This window comes from Amblyraja radiata, chromosome 7 (genome assembly GCF_010909765.2).
Source record: "Amblyraja radiata isolate CabotCenter1 chromosome 7, sAmbRad1.1.pri, whole genome shotgun sequence".
Classification (NCBI taxonomy): Eukaryota; Metazoa; Chordata; class Chondrichthyes; order Rajiformes; family Rajidae; genus Amblyraja; species Amblyraja radiata.
In genome coordinates this window covers 76,262,428-76,289,486 of record NC_045962.1, presented here as the reverse complement: position 1 = coordinate 76,289,486, position 27,059 = coordinate 76,262,428, and the positions used below count along the sequence as shown (strand labels likewise).

General features: G+C 45.3%; 1 protein-coding gene across 1 annotated transcript in view; it reads left to right on the top strand.

The window, feature by feature from the left end:
* epb41l5 (erythrocyte membrane protein band 4.1 like 5) overlaps positions 1 to 27,059 on the top strand; it is a 146,246-nt gene that overhangs the window by 32,644 nt on the left and 86,543 nt on the right. Inside the window, exons 2-4 of the mRNA XM_033024833.1 lie at positions 15,755 to 15,859; positions 21,580 to 21,622; positions 24,080 to 24,158. Coding sequence (XP_032880724.1) covers positions 15,755 to 15,859; positions 21,580 to 21,622; positions 24,080 to 24,158 — 227 coding nt within the window. The remainder of the gene's footprint in view (positions 1 to 15,754; positions 15,860 to 21,579; positions 21,623 to 24,079; positions 24,159 to 27,059) is intronic.

Here is a 27,059-nt window from a genome sequence, read left to right as displayed (position 1 = left end):
ACTGCAGATGCTGGTTTAAACCGAAGATAGACACAAAAAGCTGGAGTAACTCAGCGGGACAGGCAGCATCCCTGGAGAGAAGGAATGGGTGACGTTTCTTCAGACTGGTTAGGGATAAGGGAGACGAGAGATATAGACGATGATGTAGAGAGATCAAGAACCATGAATGAGAGATATGCACAAAAGTAACAGTGATAAAGGAAACGGGCCATTGTTATCTGTTCGTAGGGTGAAAATGAGAAGCTAGTGCGACTTGGGTGGGAGGATGGATATATATATATAGAGAGCGAGGGAGAGAGAGAGAGGGAATGCCGGGGTTACTTGAAGCTAGAGAAATCAAAGTTCATACCACTGCCCAAGCGAAATCTGAGATGCTGTTCCTCCAATTTGCATTTAACTTCACTCTGACAATGGATGAGACCTAGGACAGAAAGGTCAGTGTGGGAATGGGAAGGAGAATTAAAGTATTTAGCAACTGGGAGATCAGGTAGGTTTAGGTGGACTGAGTGAAGCCGTTCAGTGAAATGAACACCCAGTGTTCCATGAAGGTAGCGACACAAAAGGTGGTGAAGAAGGCGTTTGGCACACTTGCCTTCATTGGACAGGGCATTGAGCACAGGTGTTGGGGTGCCTGCCACAACTGTACAAGATGTACATTTGGAGTACTGTGTATAGTTCTGGTTGGCTTGCTAAAGGACTTTGATGAAACAGATGGGTCTTAAAACGCATCCGAGGATTCTTCGTTATTGTTACTGAAGCGGGCTTAATGTTAAGTTCCAGATTTATTAATTTACAGCAATTTAAATTCCTCAGCTGTCATGGGGGATGCAAAACGCGTTCCCCTGAATCAATGTTCTCGAGTACTAGTTATTAAACTATGAATTTAATCATCTCACCACCAAGCCCCCGGAGCTATTGCAGTTACCATCTTGGGAGCTAAGTGCTTATTGTCCTGGAGGCCAATCTGCTAAGTTCATATATTAGCTAAATACATCGCCCATCGTCCTATAAGCCAACACAAGACTTACCACCACCAGAAGGGTGGCAGTGGTCCTAAGAAAGCATTTTGCTGCTAAGGAAAGGACATTAAATATTGCCCTTGCTCGTGACATTCATATCCTGTAAATTAACTTTAAAAGGATTGTGAGTCAAGAGTGTTTTATTGTCATATATCCTGAAACGGAGCAATGAAATTCTTACTTGCACCAGCCCAACAGATCTGTAAACATGGTGGTCTGTAAAACCCATAACAAACATATATTTTTAATTTCAGCAAAAATACATATTAAAAAAAATAGACAATGTGGATCCTTTTTGGAGGTTGCAGTATTTAATAGCCTGATGGCTGTAGGGAAGAAGCTATTCTTCAACCTGGGTGTTACAGTTTTCGGGCTCCCGTGGCAGGAGTAAAATGAGAGCGTGGTCAGGGTGGTGTGGGTCTCGGATGATGCTGGCTGTCTTTTTGAGTCATAGAAACATAGAGAATAGGTGCAGGAGTAGGATCATTTGGCCCTTCGAGCCTGCACCGCCATTCAATATGATCATGGCTGATCATCCAACTCAGTATCCTGTACCTGCCTTCTCTCCATACCCCCTGATCCCTTTAGCCACAGGGGCCACATCTAACTCTCCTCTTAAATATAGCCAATTAACTGGCCTCAACTACCATCTGTGGCAGAGAGTTCCAGAGATTCACCACTCTCTGTATGAAAAATGTTTTTCTCATCTCGGTCGTAAAGGATTTCCCCTTTATCCTTAAACTGTGACCCCTTGTCCTGGACTTCTCCAACATTGGGAACAATCTTCCTGCATCTAGCCTGTCCAAGCCCTTAAGAATTTTGTAAGTTTCTATGAGATCCCCCCTCAATCTTCTAAATTCCAGCGAGTACAAGCCAAGTCTATCCAGTCTTTCTTCATATGAAAGTCCTGACATCCCAGGAGTCAGTCACTCCTGTAGATCCCTGTGATGGACCGGATAGTGTTCACCACTTTTCGTAATCTTCTTTGTTCCTGGGCTCCCGATTTGCCGAACCAGGCTGTGATGCAACCAGTCAAAACACCCAACTCTGTATATCTGTAGAAGTTAGAGAGCCCTCGCTGATATACTGAATCTCCAATATCTTCTCAGGAAGTAGAGGCGTTGATGGGCATTGTTTGATTGCATCAATGTGCTGGGTCCAGGGCAGATCTTCAGAGATGTGCACGCCTAGGAATTTGAAGCTTTTGACTCTCATCACCAACAGTTTTGAAAACAGTTTTGTGTATTTGTGTATCAGCATTCTCCAGAATTGCACTTTGGCTCCCGAAATTAATTATTTCTTGATCCATTTTGTTTCTCCTTTTCTATCACCCTTGCATATTTCACATCACTTGCTTTGCCATTCTTTCCCAGTTAGATTTCAATATTTTTAAGTTAAGTACATTGGATAGCAATTTGAAAGCCAGTTGGCTTTCTCAGTTTGTTAATGTATTGGGTGGCTCCTGATGCGAAGTCAGCTCTTCAAATCATGTTTGTAGAGTTGAGACCTTTTCCTCCTCTGTGCCTGTGCTAAGTTCAGTTAAGAGTGATGATGGTTGTGGCACAATACTGGAATGTTAAATGGCCTGTTATCTTGACTGATTCTGCACATTGCTATTGCCTGCTGCATACCAAGGTTCTTGTATCATCTTTGCCCATCTTTGCAGCCTGAAGAATTTCTTTCTCCAGGGAGGTCATCAGCATTAAAAATGTTCCGTGGGGAAACGTCTATCTTTCATAATTTAAAGCCAATACTCAATGAAGTGATGGAAGTTAGTGATGAATTAACTGAAGGTACACAAAAATGCTGGAGAAGCTCAGCGGGTGCAGCAGCATCTATGGTGCAAAGGAAATAGGCAAAGTTTCGGGCCAAAACCCTTCTTCAGACTGATGGGGGGTGGGGGTGGGGGGAGAAGAAAGGAAAAAGGAGGAGGAGGAGGAGCCCGAGGGCTGAGGGAGAGATAGGAAGGGAGGAGACAACAAGGGCTAACAAAATTGGGAAAATTCAATGTTCATGCCCCCAGGATGCAGACTCCCCAAGCGGAATATGAGGTGCTGCTCCTCCAATTTCCGGTGTTGCTCACTCTGGCCATGGAGGAGGCCCAGGACAGAGAGGTCGGATACGGAATGGGAGGGGGAGTTGAAGTGCTGAACCACCGGGAGGTCAGGTTGGTTAATGCGGACCGAGCGGAGGTGTTCGGCGAAATAATCGCCAAGCCTCCGCTTGGTCTCACCGATGTAGATCAGCTGACATCTAGAGCAGCGGATGCGAATTAACTGAGTTTGGTACTTTGGTGCAATCAATTTAGGGACAGCATAAAATGAAGGGAGTAAGTACGAGGTCTGTTAGAATGGTTACTTGCTAATCAATTTTTCCAATGTAAAAAATCTGTTTTCAAGAAATTAAAAATAAATGGCAGGCATTGGGTGGCACAAAGCCACAGCTGGTAGAGTTGCTGTCTCATATCGCTGTTGCTATTGCTGTTTAAAGAAAAATAATGGACGAAATAGAAACATAGGAAATAGGTGCAGGAGGAGGCTATTCGGCCCTTTGAGCCAGCACCGCCATTCAATATGATCATGGCTGATCATCCAAAATCAGTACACCATTCCTACTTTCTCCCCATGTCCCTTGATTCCGTTAGCCCTAAAAGCTATATCTAACTCACTCCTGAATTAAAGTTGTATGCATTTGAATGTATGTCGCATTCGAAAGAAAATAAATGAACAGAGGGTGCAAATAGAAATAAGTAGGTATGATCTGATATTCATTCAGAGAATGGCTAGAGGATGGTAGATTGTCACCTGCAAGTTGAGTGGTGCAAGTTGACTATAGGAATGACTGGGAGATAGGAAAAAGTGGAGAGTGGCTCCATCTAATACTGATGGTCGAAGAGCAAAGAGCTCTTTCAGAAACCAATTTCAGAAAACCGAGACGTAGAATTTGTTCGGGTGGAAATGTGGAAGAGATATTTGTGGGAATGGTGTGGAGGCCTCTTAACGGAAACCACATTGTAGTACTGAATGTAAAGGAAAAAATAGTGGGAGCTTTACTGAACCGTATGGTGATAATATAGGAACGAACACGCCTGAGGTATTGAGGAAAGAACGAGATGCCTCATTGTCACCTTTCCCTCGGCCAACAATGAACCACTCTACATTTCCTTGATCACTGTCTGCTTTGATCTGTCCTCTTCACACCTTACATTAACTTTGTACTGGTCCATATCTCTAGTTTTACCCCTCCCCCGACACTCTGTCTGAAGAAGGGTCTCGACTTGAAATTTCACCTATTCCTTTCCCCCAGAGATGCTGCCTGTTCCGCTGAGTTTAGTTTGGAGATACAGCGCGGAAACAGGCCCTTTGGCCCACTGAGTCCGCGCCGACCAGTGATCCCCGCACATTTACGCTATCCTACACACACTAGGGACAATCATTCCATTTACCAAACCAATTTACCATCAAACCTGTATGTCTTTGGAGTGTGGGAGGAAACCGAAGAGCTCGGAGAAAACATACGCAGTCACGGGGAGAACGTACACACTCCGTACAGACAGCACCTGTATTTACTCCAGCATTTTGTGTCTATTTTCAGAGAAAGTGGACTGGATTTGTACTTGGATTGGACATGTTGCCTTTTGAGGAAAGTTTGGACGGGCTAGTCTTGTATATGCCGTAGTTCAGTAGAGTTGAACGAACACTTGATTCAACTACAAGATACTAAACACAATTGTTGGTGAATTTGGAGAGGATTTTGCCTCTTATGGGAGAATATAGGACAAAGGTCACTGCCTTCAAAATAAACGTATTGCTTATTTTGAAGCAGAATGTAGATGCTGATGAGTAGGAGGGAACCGCAGCTGCTGGTTTACACCAAAGATGGACACACAATGCCGGATGGAGTAACTCAGCGGGACAGGCAGCATCTCTGGAGAGAAGGAATGGGTGACGTTTCGGGTCGAGACCATTCTTCAGACTGATGACTTGTGGCAGTTTTCAAGGCAGTTGGTCTTTATTCCCGTGACTAAATGCACCATAAGTTATTTAATATTTAACAGTTTGGGGCACTGAGTTTGTGTTCCCTCCTTGTCTTCCACCACTCCCTCCGACATTGTAATCACTGTTTACATTCCAGTAACAAATCAAGGGTCACCATTTCTTTTCACAATGTCTCTAGGCACGTTGCTGTGGCAACGACCTTGGGCATTCTTTTTTAAAGAAGTGCATTTCAGTCAGCTAGGTTTTTTATTTATTGCTTTTTGACTAATTATACTTGCGAATGCAGTTCACATTTATACCCCCTCGGCCATATTATTCATGGTATTATTTCAGAATATTTGATTCCATGTGCCTTCCCTAATAACAATAAAGTGGCACGGTGGCGCAGCGGTAGAGTTGCTGCCTTTCAGCGCCAGGGACCCGAGTTTGATCTTGACTGTGGGTGCTGTCTGTATGGAGTTTGTACATTCTCCCCGTGAACTGCGTGGGTTTTCTCCGAGATCTTCGGTTTCCTCCCACACTCCAAAGACGTATAGTTTGTAGGTTAATTGGATAGGTATGAAACGGGAATAGTGCCGGAGGATTGGCGTACTGCGCATGTTGTTCTATTGTTTAAAAAGGGGTCTAAGAGTAAACCTAGCAATTATAGACCTGTTAGTTTGACGTCAGTGGTGGGCAAATTAATGGAAAGGATACTTAGAGATAATATATATAAGCATCTGGATAAACAGGGTCTGATTAGGAACAGTCAACATGGATTTGTGCCTGGAAGGTCATGTTTGACTAATCTTCTTGAATTTTTTGAAGAGGTTACTCGGGAAATTGATGAGGGTAAAGCAGTGGATGTTGTATATATGGACTTCAGTAAGGCCTTTGACAAGGTTCCTCATGGAAGGTTGATTAAGAAGGTTCAATGGTTGGGTATTAATGGTGGAGTAGCAAGATGGATTCAACAGTGGCTGAATGGTAGATGCCAGAGAGTAATGGTGGATGGTTGTTTGTCAGGTTGGAGGCCAGTGACTAGTGGGTGCCACAGGGATCTGTGTTGGGTCCACTGTTGTTTGTCATGTACATCAATGATCTGGATGATGGTGTGGTAAATTGGATTAGTAAGTATGCAGATGATACTAAGATAGGTGGGGTTGTGGATAATGAAGTAGATTTTCAAAGTCTACAGAGAGATTTATGCCAGTTGGAAGAGTGGACTGAAAGATGGCAGATGGAGTTTAATGCTGATAAGTGTGAAGTGCTACATCTTGGCAGGACAAATCAAAATAGGACGTACATGGTAAATGGTAGGGAATTGAAGAATGCAGGTGAACAGAGGGATCTGGGAATAACTGTGCACAGTTCCCTGAAAGTGGAATCTCATGTAGATAGGGTGGTAAAGAAAGCTTTTGGTGTGCTGGCCTTTATAAATCAGAGCATTGAGTATAGAAGTTGGGATGTAATGTTAAAATTGTACAAGGCATTGGTGAGGCCAATTCTGGAGTATGGGGTACAATTTTGGTCGCCTAATTATAGGAAGGATGTCAACAAAATAGAGAGAGTACAGAGGAGATTTACTAGAATGTTGCCTGGGTTTCAGCAACTAAGTTACAGAGAAAGGTTGAACAAGTTAGGGCTTTATTCTTTGGAGCGCAGAAGGTTAAGGGGGGACTTGATAGAGGTCTTTAAAATGATGAGAGGGATAGACAGAGTTGACGTGGATAAGCTTTTCCCACTGAGAGTAGGGAAGATTCAAACAAGGGGATATGACTTGAGAATTAAGGGACAGAAGTTTAGGGGTAACATGAGGGGGAACTTCTTTACTCAGAGAGTGGTGGCTGTGTGGAATGAGCTTCCAGTGAAGGTGGTGGAGGCAGGTTAGTTTTTATCATTTAAAAATAAATTGGATAGTTATATGGACGGGAAAGGAATGGAGGGTTATGGTCTGAGCGCAGGTAGATGGGACTAGGGGAGAATACGTGTTCGGCACGGACTAGAGGGGTCGAGATGGCCTGTTTCCGTGCTGTAATTGTTATATGGTTATATATTATATGGTATGAGTGTAAATTGTCCCCAGTGTGTGTAGGATAGTGTTAATGTGCGGTTGGTGAGGAATCAGTGAGCCTAATTCTGTTCCTATCACTTATAACCTTAAGACTGGGTGAGGATCTGGTGGGGAACAAGACTTGAGCACCTTTCCAATGAGGTGACCCTGGTCTTGCAGGCAACGGGTAGTGAAAACCGCTTATCACATCATCGGTGCCCCGCTCCCTGCCATGGCTGCCCTCCACCGCACACGGTGTCTGAGACGGGCTGGGAAAATCATTAAGGACCCCTCACACCCCAACCATGGATTATTTGCCCTCCTCCCATCAGGGAGGCGGTACAGGAGCCTCAGGTCTCGCACAAGCAGGCTGAGGAACAGCTTCTTATCTAAATACCATTACGCTGCTGAACTCACAGGCCTGACGCTAGCTATCTTTTATACCCTTTTATCTGTATATATTTATTTGCCTATGTACTAGATCAATTATATCCACATTGTACATATTGTTTTAACCAGTATTTTACTACTTTGCACTCTGATTAGATGCTAAACTGCATTTCGTTGTACCTGTCCTCGTATTTGTGCAATGATAATAAAGTTGAATCTAATCTAATATAATTTGGCAAACTTGGTAACAAAGAACGAGGTCAGGCCCTTCGGCCCACGATGTCTGTGCTGAACTTGATACCAAGACCATCACTTATCTGCAAACAATGTACGGGTGATGTACTAATTGGATCCCACAGCAAGAAAGGCTGGGCCTACAAGATCTGTCGGTTGCCAAACACTTTCTCGGACCCGCTGACCCTCAGCATAGGAGCACCACAAGGCTGCGTACTCTCCCCTTTACTCTCTCTACACCAACGACTGCACCTCTGTCAGACTCGTCTGTCAAGATTGCGGACGACACAACCCTTCTTCTTGCCCAGTCCACACACAAGGTAAGAAGTTGTTCTGCCAGAGCTGAACACACTTCTCGACATCTGCACAATGGTGTCTGTCTTGTGCTTCTTGTGCGTGGCGGTGGAAACAGGGCCGCGACTTGAACGCTCTTTCCTTGACCCCAACACAACCCTGATAGGACTGATCCAGGATGGGGAGGAATCTGCTTACAGACAGGAGGTTCCACAGCTGGCGTCCTGGTGCCATCGCAACTACCTGGAGCTCAATGCTCTTACGACGGTGGAATTGATTGTAGACTTTAGGAGAGCTTCCCCTTCCCTCCCCCCACTCACCATCAACAACACCACAGTCACATCTTCAGAGTAATTTAAGTTCCTGGGAACCACCATCTCCAGGGACCTTAAATGGGAGGCCACCATTGACTCCACAGTCCAAAAGGCCCAACAGAGGATGTACTTTCTGCAGCAGCTGAGAAAACACAATCTGCCACGGGCGACGATGGTCCAGTTTTATATTGCCATCATAGAGTCTTCTCCATCATGGTCTGGTTTGGCTCGGCCACCAAGCATGACATCCGGAGGCTGCGGTGCATTGTTTGATCAGCCGAGAAGGTTGTTGACAGCAACATTCCTCCCCATTAATGAACTGTACACTGCAAGGGCTAGGAAGCGAGTGGGTAAGATCATCCCTGACCCCTCTCACCCTGGCCACAAACTCTTTGAAGCACTTCCCTCTGGAAGGCGACTCCGGACTGTCAAAGCTGCCACAGCCAGACATAACGTGGCTTTTTTTCCACGAGCAGTAGCTCTACTCAACAGACAAAAGTCTGTAGCCTCCTTTTGCTCTGGTATTTTATTTAATTCTTCACATGTTTAAATTATAGTGCTTTATTTTTAATTGTCTACTGTATATTGTGTTGCTACTTGCGAGCAAACCACCAAGGCAAATTCCTTGTATGTATACATACTTGGCTGATACAATGTATTCAATTCAACTGAAGTTGCTGGTTTAACTCCCCTTCCCACACTGACCTTACTGTCCTGGGCCACTGCCATTGTCAGAGTGATGCCAAACGCTAATTGGAGGAACAGCGCCTCATATTTTGCTTGGGCAGCTTGCAACACAGCGGTATGAATATTGATTTATCTAACTTCAAGTAACCCTTGCATCGCCCTCTCTCTGTGTCCCTCCCCCACCCTAGTCGTTGTCCTAGTTTCAATGTCGTCTGTTGAGTTTCATTGTGTGTATAACTCGTTAACACCTAACCCACAGCTAACAATGGACCATTTCCGTTATCTTTGTTCCGAAAAACTGACCGTGTTAAAAAATTCTGCGCGGCAACGGCCTGCCGGCCCGCAGCCGCCTCAACGGCGTACGCACCGCCTCGACGGGCATGCACAGCGTCTTGATGCCGTACGCAGCGTCTTGACGCCGTACGTCACACGCGAACTTCCCGCGGACTTCGCTCGAACTTCACGTCACTCACTCGACCTCCGCGCGGCCCCCGCTTCCGGTTTGGTCGCGCTTGCCGCATGCAGGTCGCATGCTCGTGGGACAGGCCCTTAATTCTCTGTTTCACAATGACTTGCCCTATGGGTCAAAGTTGTTGGTGTACAATTGAATCTACATGATGGCCAGAGTGTGTGAGACCTTCAACTTTTCTAAAGAACCTGAGGGGACCACCAATTTTTGACAAGCCAAATCAATATTTGTCAACATCCAGAAGTTATTTAATTTTAAATCTATATTGGTCGTTACCACTGTGAAACGTAATATGGACCTGTTTCCATGCTATATTTCTGAAACCAAACGGATGCATTTCTTTGGGTCAAACCTGACTAACTAGTTGTTAAAAGTTGTAGAGATGGTTGAAAACTTCAAATTCCTTGGAGCCAATATCACCAACAACTTCTCCTAGACCACCCAAGAAGGCACACCAACGCCTCTAATTGCTTAGAAGGCTCAGGAAGTTTGGCATGTCCCCCGACAACTCTCACCAACTTCTACAGATGCACCATGGAAAGCATTTTTATCAGGATGCATCACAATTTTGTTTGGGAACAGCTCCATCTAAGACTGCAATAAATTGCAGCAAATTGTGGACGCAGCCCTGACCATCACACAAACCAACCTCCCTTATCTTGACTCCATTTATACCTCGCGCTGCCTCGGCAAGGCCAGCAGCATAGTCAAGATGGGTAGCACCCTGGTCACTCCCTCTTCTCCCCTCTCCCATCAGACAAAAGGTATCGAAGTGTGAAAACACACACCACCAGATTTGGGGAACATTTTCTTCCCAGCTGTTATCATCCCACCACAACTGAATCATCCCACCACAACCAGAGAGCAGTGCTCAGCTACCAGCTACCTCTTTGATGACCATCGGACGATACTTGATCAGACTTTACACTAAATGTTATTCTCTTATCATGTAAATTCTCGCACTGTAAATGGACTGTTTGTAATCATTTATTGTCTCTCTGCTGACTGGTTAGCACGAACCGAAAGCTTTATCGCTGTGCCTCGGTACACGTGACTATAAACTAAACTGAGAAGCAGAGTGGCTTCTCCTGTATCTTTCCCTTGCTCTCCCAACTTTACTTTGAGCTGGTGCCTGGTGGGTTAAAACTACCCACTTTTGTTTGTTTGTCTTTTTATCGTTGGCATGACTTGTGGGTGGCTGGAAAGAAATAGAACTTGAGATTTTTTTTTATTGAGGCGCAAAGAAAACCAGCCTCCCCTGCCTGTTCATGCTCCAACATTAGGCCATAGTTCATTAAGGTCTTACAATGAGTCCTTTGTGTCTCCTTCAATGGCTTAGCTAGACTTTCTATGCACTAGGCAAATATGAGTAGCCTTTGAATGCCCAACGAACCCAAACAAATGTCTTTGTATTACATGAAAGAATAACGCTTTGCTGAGACTAAATAGGATTATGCGATGACTTCGTTTGGGGCGGTTGTTTTGTTAGGAAATATTTTTTTGGGCCACTTCTGAATTCTACGTTGAAAATATTGCTTTTACTTGGCTTCTGACATTGCTTTGTTTATTTTAGTTTTGAGATACAGCGTAGAAACGGTCCCTTCGGCCCACGTTGACCAACGATCGCCCCGTACACCAACATTATCCAACATGCTAGGGGCAATTTTACAGAAGCCAATTAACCTCCAAACCTGCACATCTCTGGGATGTGGGAGGAAACCTGAGCACCCGGAGAAAACCCACGTGGTCACAGAGAGAACGTATAAACTCCGTAGGGATAGCACCTGTAGTCAGGATCGAACCCGGGTCTCTGGCCCTGTGAGGCAGCAACTCTACCGTTGCTCCACCATGCTGCTCAACCTTACTACGCTTCACCTACCGCTTTAAAGGGGCAAGTTGGCTGATACCTCCTACTGGCGTAGTTGTCAGTAATGCACTGCAGGTCATTGAGTGTAATAATAATAATAATATCTTTTTTTGTCATTGCACATAAGCACAACGAGATTTGGTATGCAGCTTCCAACCGATGTCATAACATAAATAACTAATAAAATTTGGATTTAGATACCCCGAGAACATGGATTGTAAAAAGAACAGCAAAACAGTTCAACAGACTAAAGTGCAAATGTGTCTGTGCAACGTGACCATCCGAGGGAGACAGTCCATGGGGGGTGGGGGGGGCACTCAGCAGGGCCGGTTCAGAGCCGCTATAGCTCTGGGAATGAAGCTGTTCCTGAGTCTGGAGGTTCGGGCGTAGAAGGCCTTGTAACGTCTGCTGGAGGGAAGTAGTTCGAACAGTCTATTACAAGGGTGTGAAGAGTCTTTATGGATGCTGACGGCCTTCCTGCGGCAGCATGTGTAGTACTGCTGTTTCTATTTGGTTTGTGGTTGTGGCGTGCCTCCGGTTGCGGGGGTGGAGAGAGTGAGCATCATGAAGGAGGCGTGAGTAACGGGCCCGTCCCTGGCGGACTGCGTGTGGGGCATTGGGCTCTGCTGCAACCCGGCCTGTGAATTCCGTCTTGTTTAACCGCACCCAACACCGCGTTTCGTACCTCCCGGCCTTGGGTTAAACTTTACCCCCCCCCGTCACTTGGCTACAGCGGACAATCGGCCATAACGGACACATCCCCGTGGTCCGTTATTGCGAGGGTTTACTGTATAACATTTAAAAGGCATTTGTACAGATAAAGTTGTGAACACTGCCCAGTCCAACATCGGCTCTGACCTCCCCACCGTCCAAGGGATTTATCGGAGTCGCTGCCAGCATCATCAAAGAACCACACCACCCTGGTCACACACTCATCTCACCACTGCAATTGGGAAGGAGTTACAGGCAGGCACGGAAATCGCTGTCAAAACATACGGGGGACACAATTTATTGGCGGCTGCGCGCACGTGCACACACACGTGAGGTTTTGGCCATGGGCCCTATGGCCGGTGACATCGGCAACTGACCTGGTTGGTGACCGACTCCGAACTCTGGCAACAGCAGCTTTGTCCGCCCCGAATCGTGGGGCTTCAATCGCCCTGTTCGCGGGGGCTTCAACATCGGGAGCCTCGATCGCTTCAACGCAGTAATTTGTCCGTGGGGTGGTGGAAGACCCCAAGGTCGATTTTAAGCTGCACCGGGCCGGGCGATGAAAAGCCCCGCGAACTGGCCAATTCAAGCTCCGCTCCGATCTTTGCTCCACGCGGACGTCTCCCTCCTCCAATCATCACGCTGAATTATCATGCCCCCTTCTGCCTGCTGACCAACGTTTCTCTCGTCCAATCGACGCCCTAGATCATCAGTCCCACCCCCACGGTCATGTGGAAAGTGGAGATTTTTAACAGCTTTTTTTCACGGAGGTTTAAAATCCGGATTACAAAAAATGTGGTGGATCGTCCCCCACCTCTCAAAACATGGAGGGGACGTGCCCCCCTGTCCCCCCAGGATTTCCGCCCCTGGGTTCAAGAGCCTGAAAACCATAACGTCCTATTAAATACTACATCCTCATATAGGCTCTGAACTATACGTGTGTGTGTGTGTGTGTGTGTGTGTGTGTGTGTGTGTGTGGGGGGGGGGGGGGGGGGGTTGTATGGTATGGTGTGTGTGTGTGTGCACACTGAGCTTTTTTTTGTTATGATATATTATATGATACTATGTTTGCATATTCTGTTGTGCTGCAGCAAGTAAGAATGTCATTGGTCTATCTGGGACATATGACAATAAAACACTCTTGACTCTACATGGGCAAGAAAGGTCAAGAGGAATATATGCAAAATCCAGGCAAATGGGACTCGCTCAGGAAGACACCAGGGTTTGCATGGATGAGTTGGGCCGAAGGGCCTGTTTCCGTGCTGTATTGCTCTGACTGCAGCAGCCCAAGGAGTACCATGGCTACATCAAGGAAGGTGGAGCAAATTGCCGATCTCTCCATTGCTCTAATTTTAACTTTCTATTCAGTTTCCCCACTCATTTTGTTGTTCGCACTCGAGCCTAACTCCCAAAATATGAATGAATTTGAAATCAGTCTCACATTTTTGGAATCTAAATTTCATGCTTGCCTGCTATTTTTCTGAATGTCAACAGGCCAAGCAAATAAGCAGATGTTGGGCATATTGGCGTAAGGGAACTGGTATCACATTGATTACAATCCAGTTTTAAATTACAGCAAAATCTGCAAATGTTGGAATGATTTGACAGGTTATAAACATGAAACTGTTTCTCTTTCTATTGAAGTTACTTGACCTGCTGAATATTTCTGTTTAAATCAAATGTTATAACCACCTCCAGTTCTGGAGAAAACACCTGAAAAATAACGGCATAGGAAATTGGAAAGCCGTTTCACCAGTTAAAATGTTTAGGAAGGAACTGCAGATGCTGGTTTGCATCGAAGATAGACACAAAGTGTCTCAGTGGGACAGGCAGCATCTCTGGAGAGAAGGGATGGGTGACATTTCGGGTTGAGACCCTTCTTCGGAGTCGGAAACAATCCAAAACATCACCAATTGCTTCTATCCCGAGATGCTGCCTGTTCCGCTGAGATACTCCAGCATTTTGTGTCTTCTCTCACTAGTTAAAACGTGGTGGAAATCTGGAATTGGTCCCTTAGGATACTGGAAGAATTGAAAAATTCAACATGGAGACCAATATTTTTTTGTTGATTTTTAGGGTAGAGTCATAAAGACATAGATTGATTCAAGGCGGAAACGGCCACTTTGGTCCAACCCGCCCATGCTGACCAAGTTGCACAACTGAACTAGTCCCATTTATGTGCCCCTGGCCCATACCATTCCAATCTTTTCCGACCATGTACACGTCCAAATATCTTTCAAATGCTGTCAATGGGACAACCTCCACTGCTTCCTCTGGCACTCCTTCCATATATGTACCACCCTCTGTGTAAAGCTCCATATACGCACCACAATATGTATTATTGATATGGAGCATATGCAGGGTAAGTAGTGTTTGAGTGCAGATAAGCCGTGGTCTATTTAATCGATGTGCATGATTTTAAGGGTTTAGAAACAGCCCTTTTGGCCAATGTAGAAGAAAGCTCCCCCCAATTCCCCAGTCATATACAATACAATACAATACAATACAATACAAATTTATTGTCATTTGAGCCCCAGTGAGACTCAAACGAAATTTTGTTTCCACAGCCATACAAACAAAAACAATGTCCTACAGACATACACACAATTAAGTTCACACAATTAAGTTCTCCTATCTCAGCTGCTAATTTAGTTTCGAGACACAGCGTGTAAACAGGCCCTTCGGCCCGCTGAGGCTGCGCCGACCAGTGATCCCCCCACACTAACACCATCCTACACACACTAGGAACAATTTACAATTATACCAAGACAATTAACCTACAAACCTGTACGTCTTTGGAGTGTGGGAGCAAACCGGAACATCCGGAGAAACGGAGAGAGGGAGAACGTACAAACTGTGTACAGGCAACACCCGTAGTCAGGATCGAACCCGGGTCTCTGGCGCTGTAAGGCAGTAACTCTACCGCTGAGCCACCAAACCGCCTCTTTCTTGAGTTCTGAAACTTCCTTACAAACCCTTCCCTATCTTGCTCTACTCCTTTAAGGTAATGCTTATAATGTGCCCTTTTGTCCAGACGTTAGTTACCCTGAAGATCAAGTTTTGTCTAGACATATTTCGGGGGATCTAATCGCAAAAAAACTGCAGCTGCTGGAAATCTGGGAAAAAAGGCAAAACGTTGGAAATTCTCAGCAGGTTAGGCTACAACTGGCCAGGCCAGACCAGGCCAGGCCAGACGGCACAGTGGCGCAGCCTTGCACTGCCTTGCAGCGCCAGAGACCCGGGGTCGATCCTGACCACGGGGGCTGTCTGTACGGAGTTTGTGCGCTCTCCCTGTGACCACATGGGTTTTATCCAGGTGCTCTTGTTTCCTCCCACACTCCAAAGATGCACAGGCTTGTTGGTTAATTGACTTCGGAAAGATGTGTAAATTGTCCCCAATGTGTTGGATTGGGTGAGGCGATCGCTGGTCGCCACGGACACGGTGGGTCGAAGGGCCTGTTTCCGCCCTGCAACTCCAAAAACGAAAAACTAAAAGCTAAAACTGAACCGTGAAGAGATGAACACATTTTATATGTCAATGACCGAGTGTCAGAACTATGAAGAGACGTTAGAATCGAGCATGTTTTAACTTTCAGATAAAATTGCAATATTGATCGGTGACGGCAACAGATTTGAATCTGTTTTTAAGCAAACATTCCTGTTGAATCTGTGCAAAAATGTTTTAAAGGGCATTTTGGAATATTAATAGCACTGAAATGTTCTTGTCTTTTCTGTTTAGAAAAAAGCTAAAGGCCAGGAATTGTTTGAGCAAATCATGTACCATCTTGACATCATTGAGAAAGATTACTTTGGCCTGCGATTCATGGACTCTGCCCAAGTAGCGGTAAGATGCCTTCTTCATCCATTGTACGCTTAATACTGCTAATGGCGTGGAACTCTTCAACTTGACAAGTCTTGTTTGTATTGTACGTGATATGACAAAATGCATTCCAGTAAATATTTTTTATTTGATCTCTGTTGTGATGGGAGAGATACCCAATTAATTCTATGTGTGGGAAGGAATTGCAGAGGCTGGATTAAACCGAAGACAGGCACAAAATGCTGGAGTAACTCAGCGGGACAGACAGCATCTCTGGAGACAAGGAATGGGTGACGTTCAGGTCGAGACCCTTCTTCAGACTGAAGAAGGGTCTCGACCCAAAACATCACCCATTCCTTCTCACCAGAGATGCTTCCTGTCACCCTAATGCCCCTGTCCCACTTAGGAAACCTGAACTGAAACCTCTGGAGACTTTGCGCCCCACCCAAGGTTTCCGTGCGGTTCCCGGAGGTTGCAGGTGGGTGCCGGAGGTTGCAGGTAGTGGAAGCAAGTAGGGAGACTGACAAAAATCTCCGGGAACCGCATGGAAACCTTGGGTAGGGCTCGAAGTCTCCAGATGTTTCCGTTCAAGTTTCCTGAGTTACTCCGGCATTCTGTGTCTATCTCTAATTAGTTTTACTGGTATTCAGGTAGGTATGCTATTTCTTTCGTCTATGTAGGGAATGGCTTGGGAAGAATGTCAAGCCTGTCTCGGGCAACTCTTTATGCATAAACAAAAAATAAATAAATGTATATACTTTGTACAACTAGTAGCATTTAAAGCATTATATTGCAAGGAATCTTCTCTGGAATCCTTGATCATTTCTTTGAATTGGTTACCTCCTATTTTGCATGTCTCTACACTTGTGTGATACTCATACAGTATTGAAACAGGCCCGTCTGCCCAGCTTGCCCATGCTGACCAAGATGCATTTGGCTCAAATCTCTTGAAACCCATCCTGTCCTTGTACCGGTCCAATTGTCTTTTAAATGGTGGTATAGTCCCTGCCTCATCTACCTCCTCTGGCAGCTCGTTCCATATGCCCACCACCCAGTGTGTGGAAAAAGTTGCCTCGTACCAATTAAAACGTTCCGCTCTCCCTGTGAAGCCGCTGCCCTGGTTTGACTTCCCAAGAAGCAACACCTCGCACTTATCTTCATTAAACTCCATTACCCATTAAACTCCATTTGTGTCTATCTTCAGTTTAAACCAGCATCTGCAGTTCCTTCCTACAAGCTCCGTTAACTATTCCTTAGCCCACCTACCCAGCGGATCAAGATCCTGGGGTATAAAGGAAGAACAAAATCTCCTCTTAACTTTGAAGAAGAATCTTAACTTGCAACATCCTCTGTCCACTCCTTCCCCAGATGCTGCCTGACCCACTGAGTTCCTCCAGCATTTTGCTTCAGTTTCCAGTATCTGCAGTCTCTTGTTTAATTGCTTGTGTTAAGTCTGCTTAAAGTTCTCTTGGGTTGAAACTCTGTTTTAGTTCATCGTTGGGCAGTAGAAGAGGAAGAAAGTACAAACGTCTACAATCCCACTCTTCCTAGGACTTACTAATTGTGTGCTTCTGATTGTGAAGGTGATAATTTTCCTATCTAGGTCAGACTCCAGACAAGCTAACCCATTGTTATTAACTAGAGACACGAGACTGCAGATGCTTTAATTCTGAGCAAAAAATAACAGCGCTTGGGAGAATTCGGCAAGCCAGGCAGCAAATGTGGAGTGAAAACGGTTAGTCTGAAGAGGGGCCTGACTAGGGTTGCCAACTTTCTCGCTCCCAAATAAGGGACAAAAGGTCAAAATAAGGGTCAAATTCCCAACGGCAATTCATTGACCAACTCGGCCGTGGCGGGGTGAATGATGAATTGGCCCGGGGTGCTGGACTGCACACAAAGCCCAGTCTGCGGGTCAGCTGAGGAATTTTGGCCTGCTCGACGTCGCTCGCAATGTCCGGCACCCGGGCCAAAACTGCTTAGGTGGCCCGCCGGCAGGGCTTTGTGTTCTACTGCACGCAAAGTCCAGCACCCCATCCAGCTCGTGAACCGATGATCGGCCATGAGAAGGGTGTCGGCGGTAAGCGACGGTCGGACAGCTGGCCGGGCTGCCGACCGACGGGGCCAGGGGCGAGGCGCTGCTGCTGCACTCCATGGGCTGCACTACGTCGGGACGGTTGAGGCGTGGCCAGAAGCGGCACTCCGACCAGACAGTCCCCTCGACCCGAGTAGGAGCAGTCAAATACGGGACAAGGGTGGTCCCGTATGGGACAAACCAATTTAACCCAATATACGGGATGTCCTGGCTAATACGGGACAGTTGGCAACCCTAGTCCTGACCCGAAACATTGCTGTCTATATCCCTCCACAGATGCTGCCTGGCCTGCAGAGTTATGAATTGAGTTTGATTTGTTGTCACGTGTACTGAGGCACAGTGAAAAGGTCAGCAGAAAGACAATACATGATTACAATCGAACCATGATAAAGGGAATAGACACAAAAAGCTGGAGTAACTCAGCAGGACGGGCAGCATATCTGGAGAGAAGGAATGGGTGATGTTTCGGCTCGAGACCCCGTCATCCATTTCTTCTCTCCAGAGATGCTGCCCATCCCACTGAGTTACTCCAGCTTTTTGTGTCTATCTTTGGTTTAAACCAGCATCTGCAGTTCCTTCCTACAAATAAAGGGAATACCCAACACTTTGTCCCCCCACATTGTCATATGCTTCTTATTGCTGATTAACCAAGGGAAAATATGGAAATTCCAGTTCTCTCTCCAACCAAATTCTTGCCATTTATTGAACCCGACCAAAGGATTGGAGTTGAATATGGAGTTACACTGGTTTCAGATCTGGTTTGGTAACCCATGCCTCCAATGTTCTTGTGACATATAACATTTTAAAACGATGCAGGCTTGTGAAACAAGGGTCTGTATCTGGAAGGAATTTTAATAAGTAATTATTTTAACCTCCCACCCAATGTGGATAAGTCCGTTTTGACATCTGCTTTGTATTTGCCTGGTTAATCCCAAGAGCTGCTTCATGTGAGAAGGCTGAAAGCTCGACATTTCTCTAAACAAAGTGCGCACCGATGGCTCGGCCAAGTGCTGCTAAATGTCTAGTGCTGGAATGTGTAGGAGCTGAAGGAAAACAGGCCTGAGATGAGAAAAGGCAGGGAGGATCAAACCCTGTCACTAACGCCAAGACTACTCCGAAGCAGAAATGACTGACGGTTTAAATTGTTAGCTTAATTTCTCTTGTTGCCTCGCTTGGTTTTGAATGAATTGAAAAATAAGTTAAAGGATACTCCTTGAATTTGGGCGTTGCTCCTTTGATTACTCTAGCCTTTATGGATGAAAAGGTTGATGTCGTTCATTTTGCTTTGTGAGAATGCCAAACCATGAGGCCAGCTTCATTCTTCTGAAATACCGATTGGCAGGGCCGTGTTTTTTTGCTGGTGAGGGTGCGTTGCTTGGAACAACATGCGTGTTTACTTTACTTCCCTGCAGCAGCAGAATCGAAGGGTCACTGGTGTTCCTTGGTTTTTATCCTGAACTTCGAAAGAAGCTGGCTTTCAAAAAGAATCTTCGCCAGGCGTATGATAAATGAGCAGGTTATTCAAATGTTTAGTTTAGAGAGAGAGAGAGCTTGGATGCAGGCCTTTCGGCCCACCATGTCCGCGCTGACCATCGATCCCTGCACATTGACGCAATCTACACACAGTAGTGACAATTTACGATTATATCAAATCGAATTGGCTTACAAGCAGTCGCTGCCTCATCAAAGACCCACACCATCCTGGCCACACACTCATCTCCCTGCTACCTTTAGGTAGAAGGTACAGGAGCCTGAAGACTGCAACAACCAGGTTCAGGAATAGCTACTTCCCCTCAGCCATCAGGCTATTAAACCTGGCTCGGACAAAACTCTGATTATTAGCAACCACTTTCTGTTATTTGCACTACCAGTTTATTTATTCATGTGTGTATATATTTATATCATGGTATATGGACACATTTATCTGTTTTGTAGTAAATGCCTACTATTTTCTGTGTGCTTAAGCAAAGCAAGAATTTCATTGTCCTATACAGGGACACATGACAATAAACTCACTTGAACTTGAACTTGAACCTGTATGTCTTTGGAGTGTGGAAGGAAACCGGAACTCCCGGAGAAAATCCACGCAGGTCACGTACAAACTCCGTACAGACAAGCACCCGTAGTCAGTATCAAACCCGGGACTCTGGCGCTGTAATAGGCCAGTCCCACTTAGGCGATTTTTAGGCGATTGCCGGCGACTGTCATAGTCGTAGCAGGTCTCCGGATAACCGGTGACGTTAGGTGTTTGTTTCAGACGACTGCCGGAGAATACAACAATGGAATTCACCGAAATCAGCACCGGCGACAACTGACGTTACCCGGCGACAACCTACGACAGCACCCATGTCAGGAGAAGTCAAGCTACGCTCATTGACGTCAATCCCAGGATTGCCACTGTCGCCGAAAATTTTTCAACGTGTTGAAAATCCAGCGGCGACCAGAAAGACAATACGACTCGTTGGGCAACTTTAGGAGACTACTCACGACCATACAGGTGGCACCCGGGCGACCATGTGGCGACAGCCTAGTCACCTGTAGTCGCCTAAAAAATCGCCTGTGAGACAGGCCCTTAAGGCAGCAACTCTACTGCTGCGCCACCGTGCCACTGAAGCTACCTGGCCTCGGTCATTTGCCATAAGGCCCTCAAGCAATTATATGGAATTGTAACACTATGATTGACTGGGTGGGTAATTTTCTCCTTTTGTGGTTTAAAAGGTGAATCAGTGGAGAGCGCTTGCCTCTCTGATCCTATTATGAATTTTGTTTCCATTGATACTTTGGAAAGCTTCCAACTTTGGCTCAAATAAAATCCTTTTTTCACAAAAGAAAATGATAAAGCAGCTATATTGGACCAGGCAAAGAATCCAAAAATCAGGGTGCATAATTTAAAAGTCAATAAATGTTTGCAAGTCAAATTCAAAATATGGGAAATATCAAAAGATAAAATCCAGCCAACGCTGAATAGGTCAGGATTTCTATGGAGAGAGAGCTCATTTCAAGTCCCTGATCTTTCATCACAACTATTTTATGAGGGTATGCCTTTCCATTTTGTATGCTGTGGCACAGATCTGAAGTTGCTTTTGAGTCATCCCAGTCTCATGAGGTCTCGTGCTTGCAGTTTCAAACACACAGTGCTGGAGTAGCTCAGTGGGTCAGGCAACATCTCTAGAGAACACGGAAAGGTGACGTTTCGGGTAGGGACCTTTCTTCAGTCCCGAAATGTCACCTGTTCATGTTCTCCAGTCTGACTCTCAGTCTCGACCTGAAACGTCACCTATTCCTTTTCCCCAGAGATGCTGCCTGACCCACTGAGCCACTCCAGCATTGTTGTGTCCTTCTCTAGAGATGCCGCCTGACCCGATGAGTTACTCCAGCACTTTGCGTCCTTTTTTTTGTAAACCGGCATCTGCAGTTCCTTGTTTCTCCAGCTTCAAGCTTGCTGGCTGTGACATGTGATGTTGGTATCGCAGAACTCAGTAAGTGTAGTCAGCAAATTAGTCAATCGTGGGATGCGGCACATTTACTGAAGTGCAAGAGTAAGATTCCTCTACGGTTTTAGTGGAAAATGGGGAAGTCCTTGCTATTTGTTGGCTAACATGGTCTCTAAGCCTTATCAGAAGATGACGTGCCTTGGTGTTTTGTATTGCAGCACTGGTTGGACAACACCAAGAGCATCAAGAAGCAAGTGAAAAGTAAGTTGTATTTGCAACCACTCTCTCCACTCGAGTCCACGAGTAGCATCTGCAAAGTGCTCTGGGCTTCGGACGATTAGTTTAGTCTAATGATCAGCCATGATCACATTGAATGGCAATGCTGGCTTGAAGGGCCAAATGGCCTACTCCTGCACCTATTGTCTATTGTCGCGAGTATCGAGGTACAGTGAGAAGCTTTTGTTGCGTGCTGGAAAAGGTGTATTGTCTTTCTGCCGACTGGCTAGTATCAGTTTAGTTCAGTTTAGTGACAATCAACTAAACGGAACTAAGCTGAAAATAACCAGTCAGCAGAAAGACAGCACATGAATAGAATCGAGTCATTCACAGGTACAGATACATGATAAAGAGAATAATGTTTAGTGCAAGATAGAATCCAGTAAAGTCTGATTTAAAGGGTCTCCGAAGGTCTGCAATGTGGTAGATGGTTGCTCAGGATCGCTCTCCAGTTGTTGATTGAATGATTCAGTTCTATTGAAAGGTTCGTTGGAGGGCAGTTGAAGTTGCTGCAGGAAATAAAGGGGCATGGGATTTGGCTGCAATGCTTGCCGAAGGTGGGAGAGAGGGACAATTCGGGAATCGCATCAGTGCTGAATATAATGGAAGACTAAGACCCTTTTGAAGGATGAAGGCAGGAACACTGAGTTTGCAGTTTGTTCACGTTATATTGTGGCCACAATGTATGGAATTGCATGTGGGTATAGGTGAGGTATGCATGTGGGTATAAGGTATAGGCTTGTATTCACTGGAGTTTAGAAGGATGAGGGAGGATCTTTTAGAAACTTATAAAAGGACTGGACAAGCTAGATGCAGGAAAAATGTTCCCAATGTTGGGCGAGTCCAGAACCAGGGGCCACAGTCTTAGAATAAAGGGGAGGTCATTTAAGACTGAGGTGAGAAAAAACTTTTTCACCCAGAGAGTTGTGAATTTATGGAATTCCCTGCCACAGAGGGCAGTGGAGGCCAAATCACTGGATGGATTTAAGAGAGAGTTAGATTGAGCTCTAGGGGCTAGTGGAGTCAAGGGATATGGGGAAAAGGCAGGCAAGGGTTATTGAAAGGGGATGATCAGCCATGATCACAATGAATGGCGGTGCTAGCTCGAAGGGCCGAATGGCCTCCTCCTGCACCTATTTTCTATGTTTCTATGTTACTTGCTGCAGCTGTATTAAACGCAACAACACAACAAATAAATATACAATACATTATCAGTTATTCTAGGACAAGGGTTCCCAACCTGGGGTAAATTTCACCTACCCACGGGGTAAATTTCGCCTGCCCAGGGGGTAAATTTGTTGATTATAGATTTGTACATATTTTTTCTCATTGACTGACTGTGTTTGGTTCTAGTATACCAGTATCTATCTGTTCATCATTAGATGTTCATAAATAAGTGAAATAACATTGTTATTAAAGTTGCCAGGGGTAAACAGGACAAAAAAAGGTTGGGAGCCCCTGCTCTAGGTGAACCAGATAGTGCAGCTTACACCCCAGCGGTATGAACATTAACTTCAAGTAGCCCTTGCTTTCCCTCTCTCTCCATCCCCTCCCCTTCCCAGTTCACCCACCAGTCTTACTGTCTCCGGCTACAGTCTATCTCTATACCGCCTACTCCCCTGACATCAGTCTGAAGAAAGGTCTCGACCCGAAACGTCACCCATTCCTTCTCTCCAGAGATGCTGCCTGTCCCACTGAGTTACTCCAGCATTTTGTGTCTACCTTCGAATTAAACCAGCATCGGCAGTTCTTTCCTGCACTGCTTAGTTTCACTGTTTGTATCGCTCGTTATCACCTTCTCCACAGCCAACAATGGACCATTGTGGACTCCACCAATTCTTGACCATTGTTGCTGGCTTTGATTTGTCCTTTTGCACACCTTTCATTTGTTCTATGTGCCTTTTCATAGGAACATTGAAAATAGGTGCAGGAGTAGCCCATTCGACCCTTTGAGCCATTCAATATGATCATGGCTGATCACCCACAATCAGTTCCCTGTTTCTGCTTTTCCCCCATATCTCTTGATTCCGTTAGCCCCAAGCGTTATATCTAACTCTCTTTTCATATCTCTAGTTTCCGTCTCCCCTGACACCCAGTCTGAAGAAGGGTCTCGACCCAAAACATCTCCTATTCCTTCTCTCCAGAGATGCTGCCGGACCCACTGAGTTACTGCAGCTTTTTGTGTCTATCTTCAGTTTTATTCATGTCCCTCTGCAAAGCTTGTTTTCAACTCAGCTGGAATAGAATGGTATACTCACTGGTATAACTCCGAAATAAGTGGAAATATGAGCTAGTGATGTTCACAGTGAGAAGGGGAAGCCAGCTTTTGACATGGTTGGCCTGAAATCAGGGCATGTACTTTTATGTATTTAATAAGAATCAGAACACTGAGTATCTCTATTCTGGTGTATATATTGAATCTGTTTTTAATTATCTTTGAAGTTGGCCCACCGTACTGTCTTCATCTCCGGGTTAAATTTTACTCGTCGGAGCCGAACAATCTCCATGAAGAATTAACCAGGTAAAAAAAATGTTTCTGTCTTGTTTCCCTTGAGAGTTGTACCTGTTACAGGCCTGAAGACGTGATGTATTCATGCTTATTGGTGACCTATGCATTATGTTCTCTGCTGTTTTTTCCACCCCCGTAAAGAAATTGGAGGAGAAATAGGAATTTGGCTGACAGTAGTGAATGAGTGCTGGGATATTAACTTTGTGGGTTGCACTCTTGCCGCTTGGTTCCATTGCAGTGGTTCAGACTGAATGCTTGGAGCACAATGGAGAGATGAAGGCCATCTTCTCTCCCTCTGACCGCCTGCACGTTGAAGTACCAAGATTGCAACTGTGGAAGTGATCACATAGAACCGGCCCTTTGGCCCACAATGTCTCTGCTGAATATGATGCCAAGACAGACTCTCATCTCCATGCACGTATTCCATACCTCCATTCCTGCTCATCGATATCCCTCTTCAATTGGAGTTGCGGCTACCCACGGCGTAGCAGATATCACAACCCACCAAAGCCCACTTTCCTGCATAATAATAATAATAATAATATAATAATAATTTGTTTATAAGGACAGTGCATATTAATGAACATTTGCATGTAAATATGCGAGATTGTAGCCAATCAGTAGCTAATTTCCGTCTCTAGTCCCAGGCAAAGGTAGGTGAAGTGTCTTGCCCAAGGACACAACGACAGTACACACTCCAAGCAGGATTCGAACCGGCCACCTTCAGGTTGCCAGCCGAACACTTAGCCCATTGTGCCATCTGTCGTCCTTTGCGCATCAGTCCTAAATGTCCATTTTTCCATCTCTACAACCAGCAGCCACCAACTAATTTTAAACTACACGAGGGGATTGAACCCGTGACCTTTGTGAGCTGTTCAACTAACAGAGCCTGAGTCGTCTGATGTTGGTTTGCACGAATGATTACGGGTCGACGTTGATTAATAAGAATTGTATCATCTGCGGTGGAAATAATGGCAACACCAAGCGCGTTTATCAAGCTCATTTGCAGAATCCAACCAGTTCTTGTCCCATTCATTGGATTGTAAAACTCATTTTGATCCATTGTTGGATCTGATGTCTTAATTCCATTGTGAACTGGGCAGGGCCAGAGTTGTTGCCAGGAATGTGTTTAATTCTGCAGTTTGTGTTCCCCAAGGTGTGTGCATGCACAGTATGTTCAGTACTGGGTAACAATTCTACGGCTCTTGAAAGAAAGGCATGCTACAACCTGTTGGCCTGCCAAGCCAGAGTTCAAAACGCATGTAAATCGAGTCAGTAATACGTACCTGCTGGCTTAATTGACCGATAATGCGCCTGATGTTTAGTTGATTTATTTCTCAGCAAAGTAGAAGTCCTGGCATTACAATATTTTATTCTGTGGAATGATTAACAGCATGGAATGTCTGGGCAAGCATTGAAAATTCAACCTCAAGCTGAAAGTAAAATTCCATTGAAACTGCTCAATGGCTGGCTTATGCCCCTGTCCCACTTAGGAAACCTGAACGGAGACTTTGCGCCCCACCCAAGGTTTCCGTGTGGTTCCCGGAGGTTTTTGTCAGTCTGCCTACCTGCTTCCACTACCTGCAACCCCCGGCAACCACCTGCAACCTCCGGGAACCGCACGGAAACCTTGGGTGGGGCGCAAAGTCTCCAGAGGTTTCCGTTCAGGTTTCCCAAGTGTGCCGCTCAGAAATAGGTGTGGAGATGGACAAAAAATGGTGGAGTTACTCAGCGGGTCAGGCAGCATCTCTGGTGAAAAGGAATAGGTGACGTTTCGGGTCGGAATCCTTCTTCAGACTGAAAGATAGAGAAGGCCAGAACAAAATGGGGTCGGCAACAGATGACCTCAGGAAGGGTGGAGTGCATAATGTCCCATTGTTGGCTGGGGAAGATGTGCTAACGACAGGGATAGAAGGATGCGAACAGTGGAACTAGGTAGAATGACCGAACAACATAAATAGGTCCTTTGACCCAACTCGTCCATGTTCACCATGATGCCGTTCAATGCAAATCCCCTCCCCCCCCCATTAGACCTGTATTCCTCTCTTTCTACTTCAAAGTAGCTGCCCAAATGTCTTTTAAATATTTGTAAATGTATATGCCTATACCACTTCTTTTGGCTCCTTATTCCATATAACCACTACCTGTGTGTGGAAACATTTTCCCCTCAGATTTCTTTAACATTTCTGCCCTTTCACTTTAATTCAATTCTATCCACTCTTCACGCTACACAACCCTACCTCAGCAATGAACTGTTATGGACTTTGTAAAGGTTGTACTATTATAGCCTGGCTATTTAGTATTAATATTTTTTTTGTGTAATTGATAATAATAATAATAATATCTTTTATTGTCATTGCACATAAGCGCAACGAGATTTGGTATGCAGCTTCCATCCGATGTCATAACTTAAATAACTAATACAATTTAGATTTAGATACCCCGAGAACATGGTTTGTAAAAAGAACATTACAACAGTAAAATAGTCAAAACAGTTCAAACAGACTAAAGTGCAGATGTGTCTGTGCGACGTGACCATCCGGGGGAGACAGTCCAGGGGGGGGTGGGGGGGGGGCACGCAGCAGGCCCGGTTCAGAGCCGCTATAGCTCTGGGAATGAAGCTGTTCCTGTGTCTGGAGGTGCGGGCGTAGACGGCCGTAGATCATATTTATTTTTTATATTGTGGCGTTAGTTAATATGCTCATAAAGCTACAGCAAGTAGTTTTGTTTATTGTCACGTGTACCGAGGTACATTACAGAGCTTTTAGTTGCGTACTATCCAGTCATCGCAAAGACTATACAATCGAGATGTCCACAGTGTACAGATAAAGGATTAAGGGAATAATGTATAGTGCAAGATGAAGTCCAGTAAGGTCCGATTAAAGTAAGAATTTAATTTGATTTGATTTGATT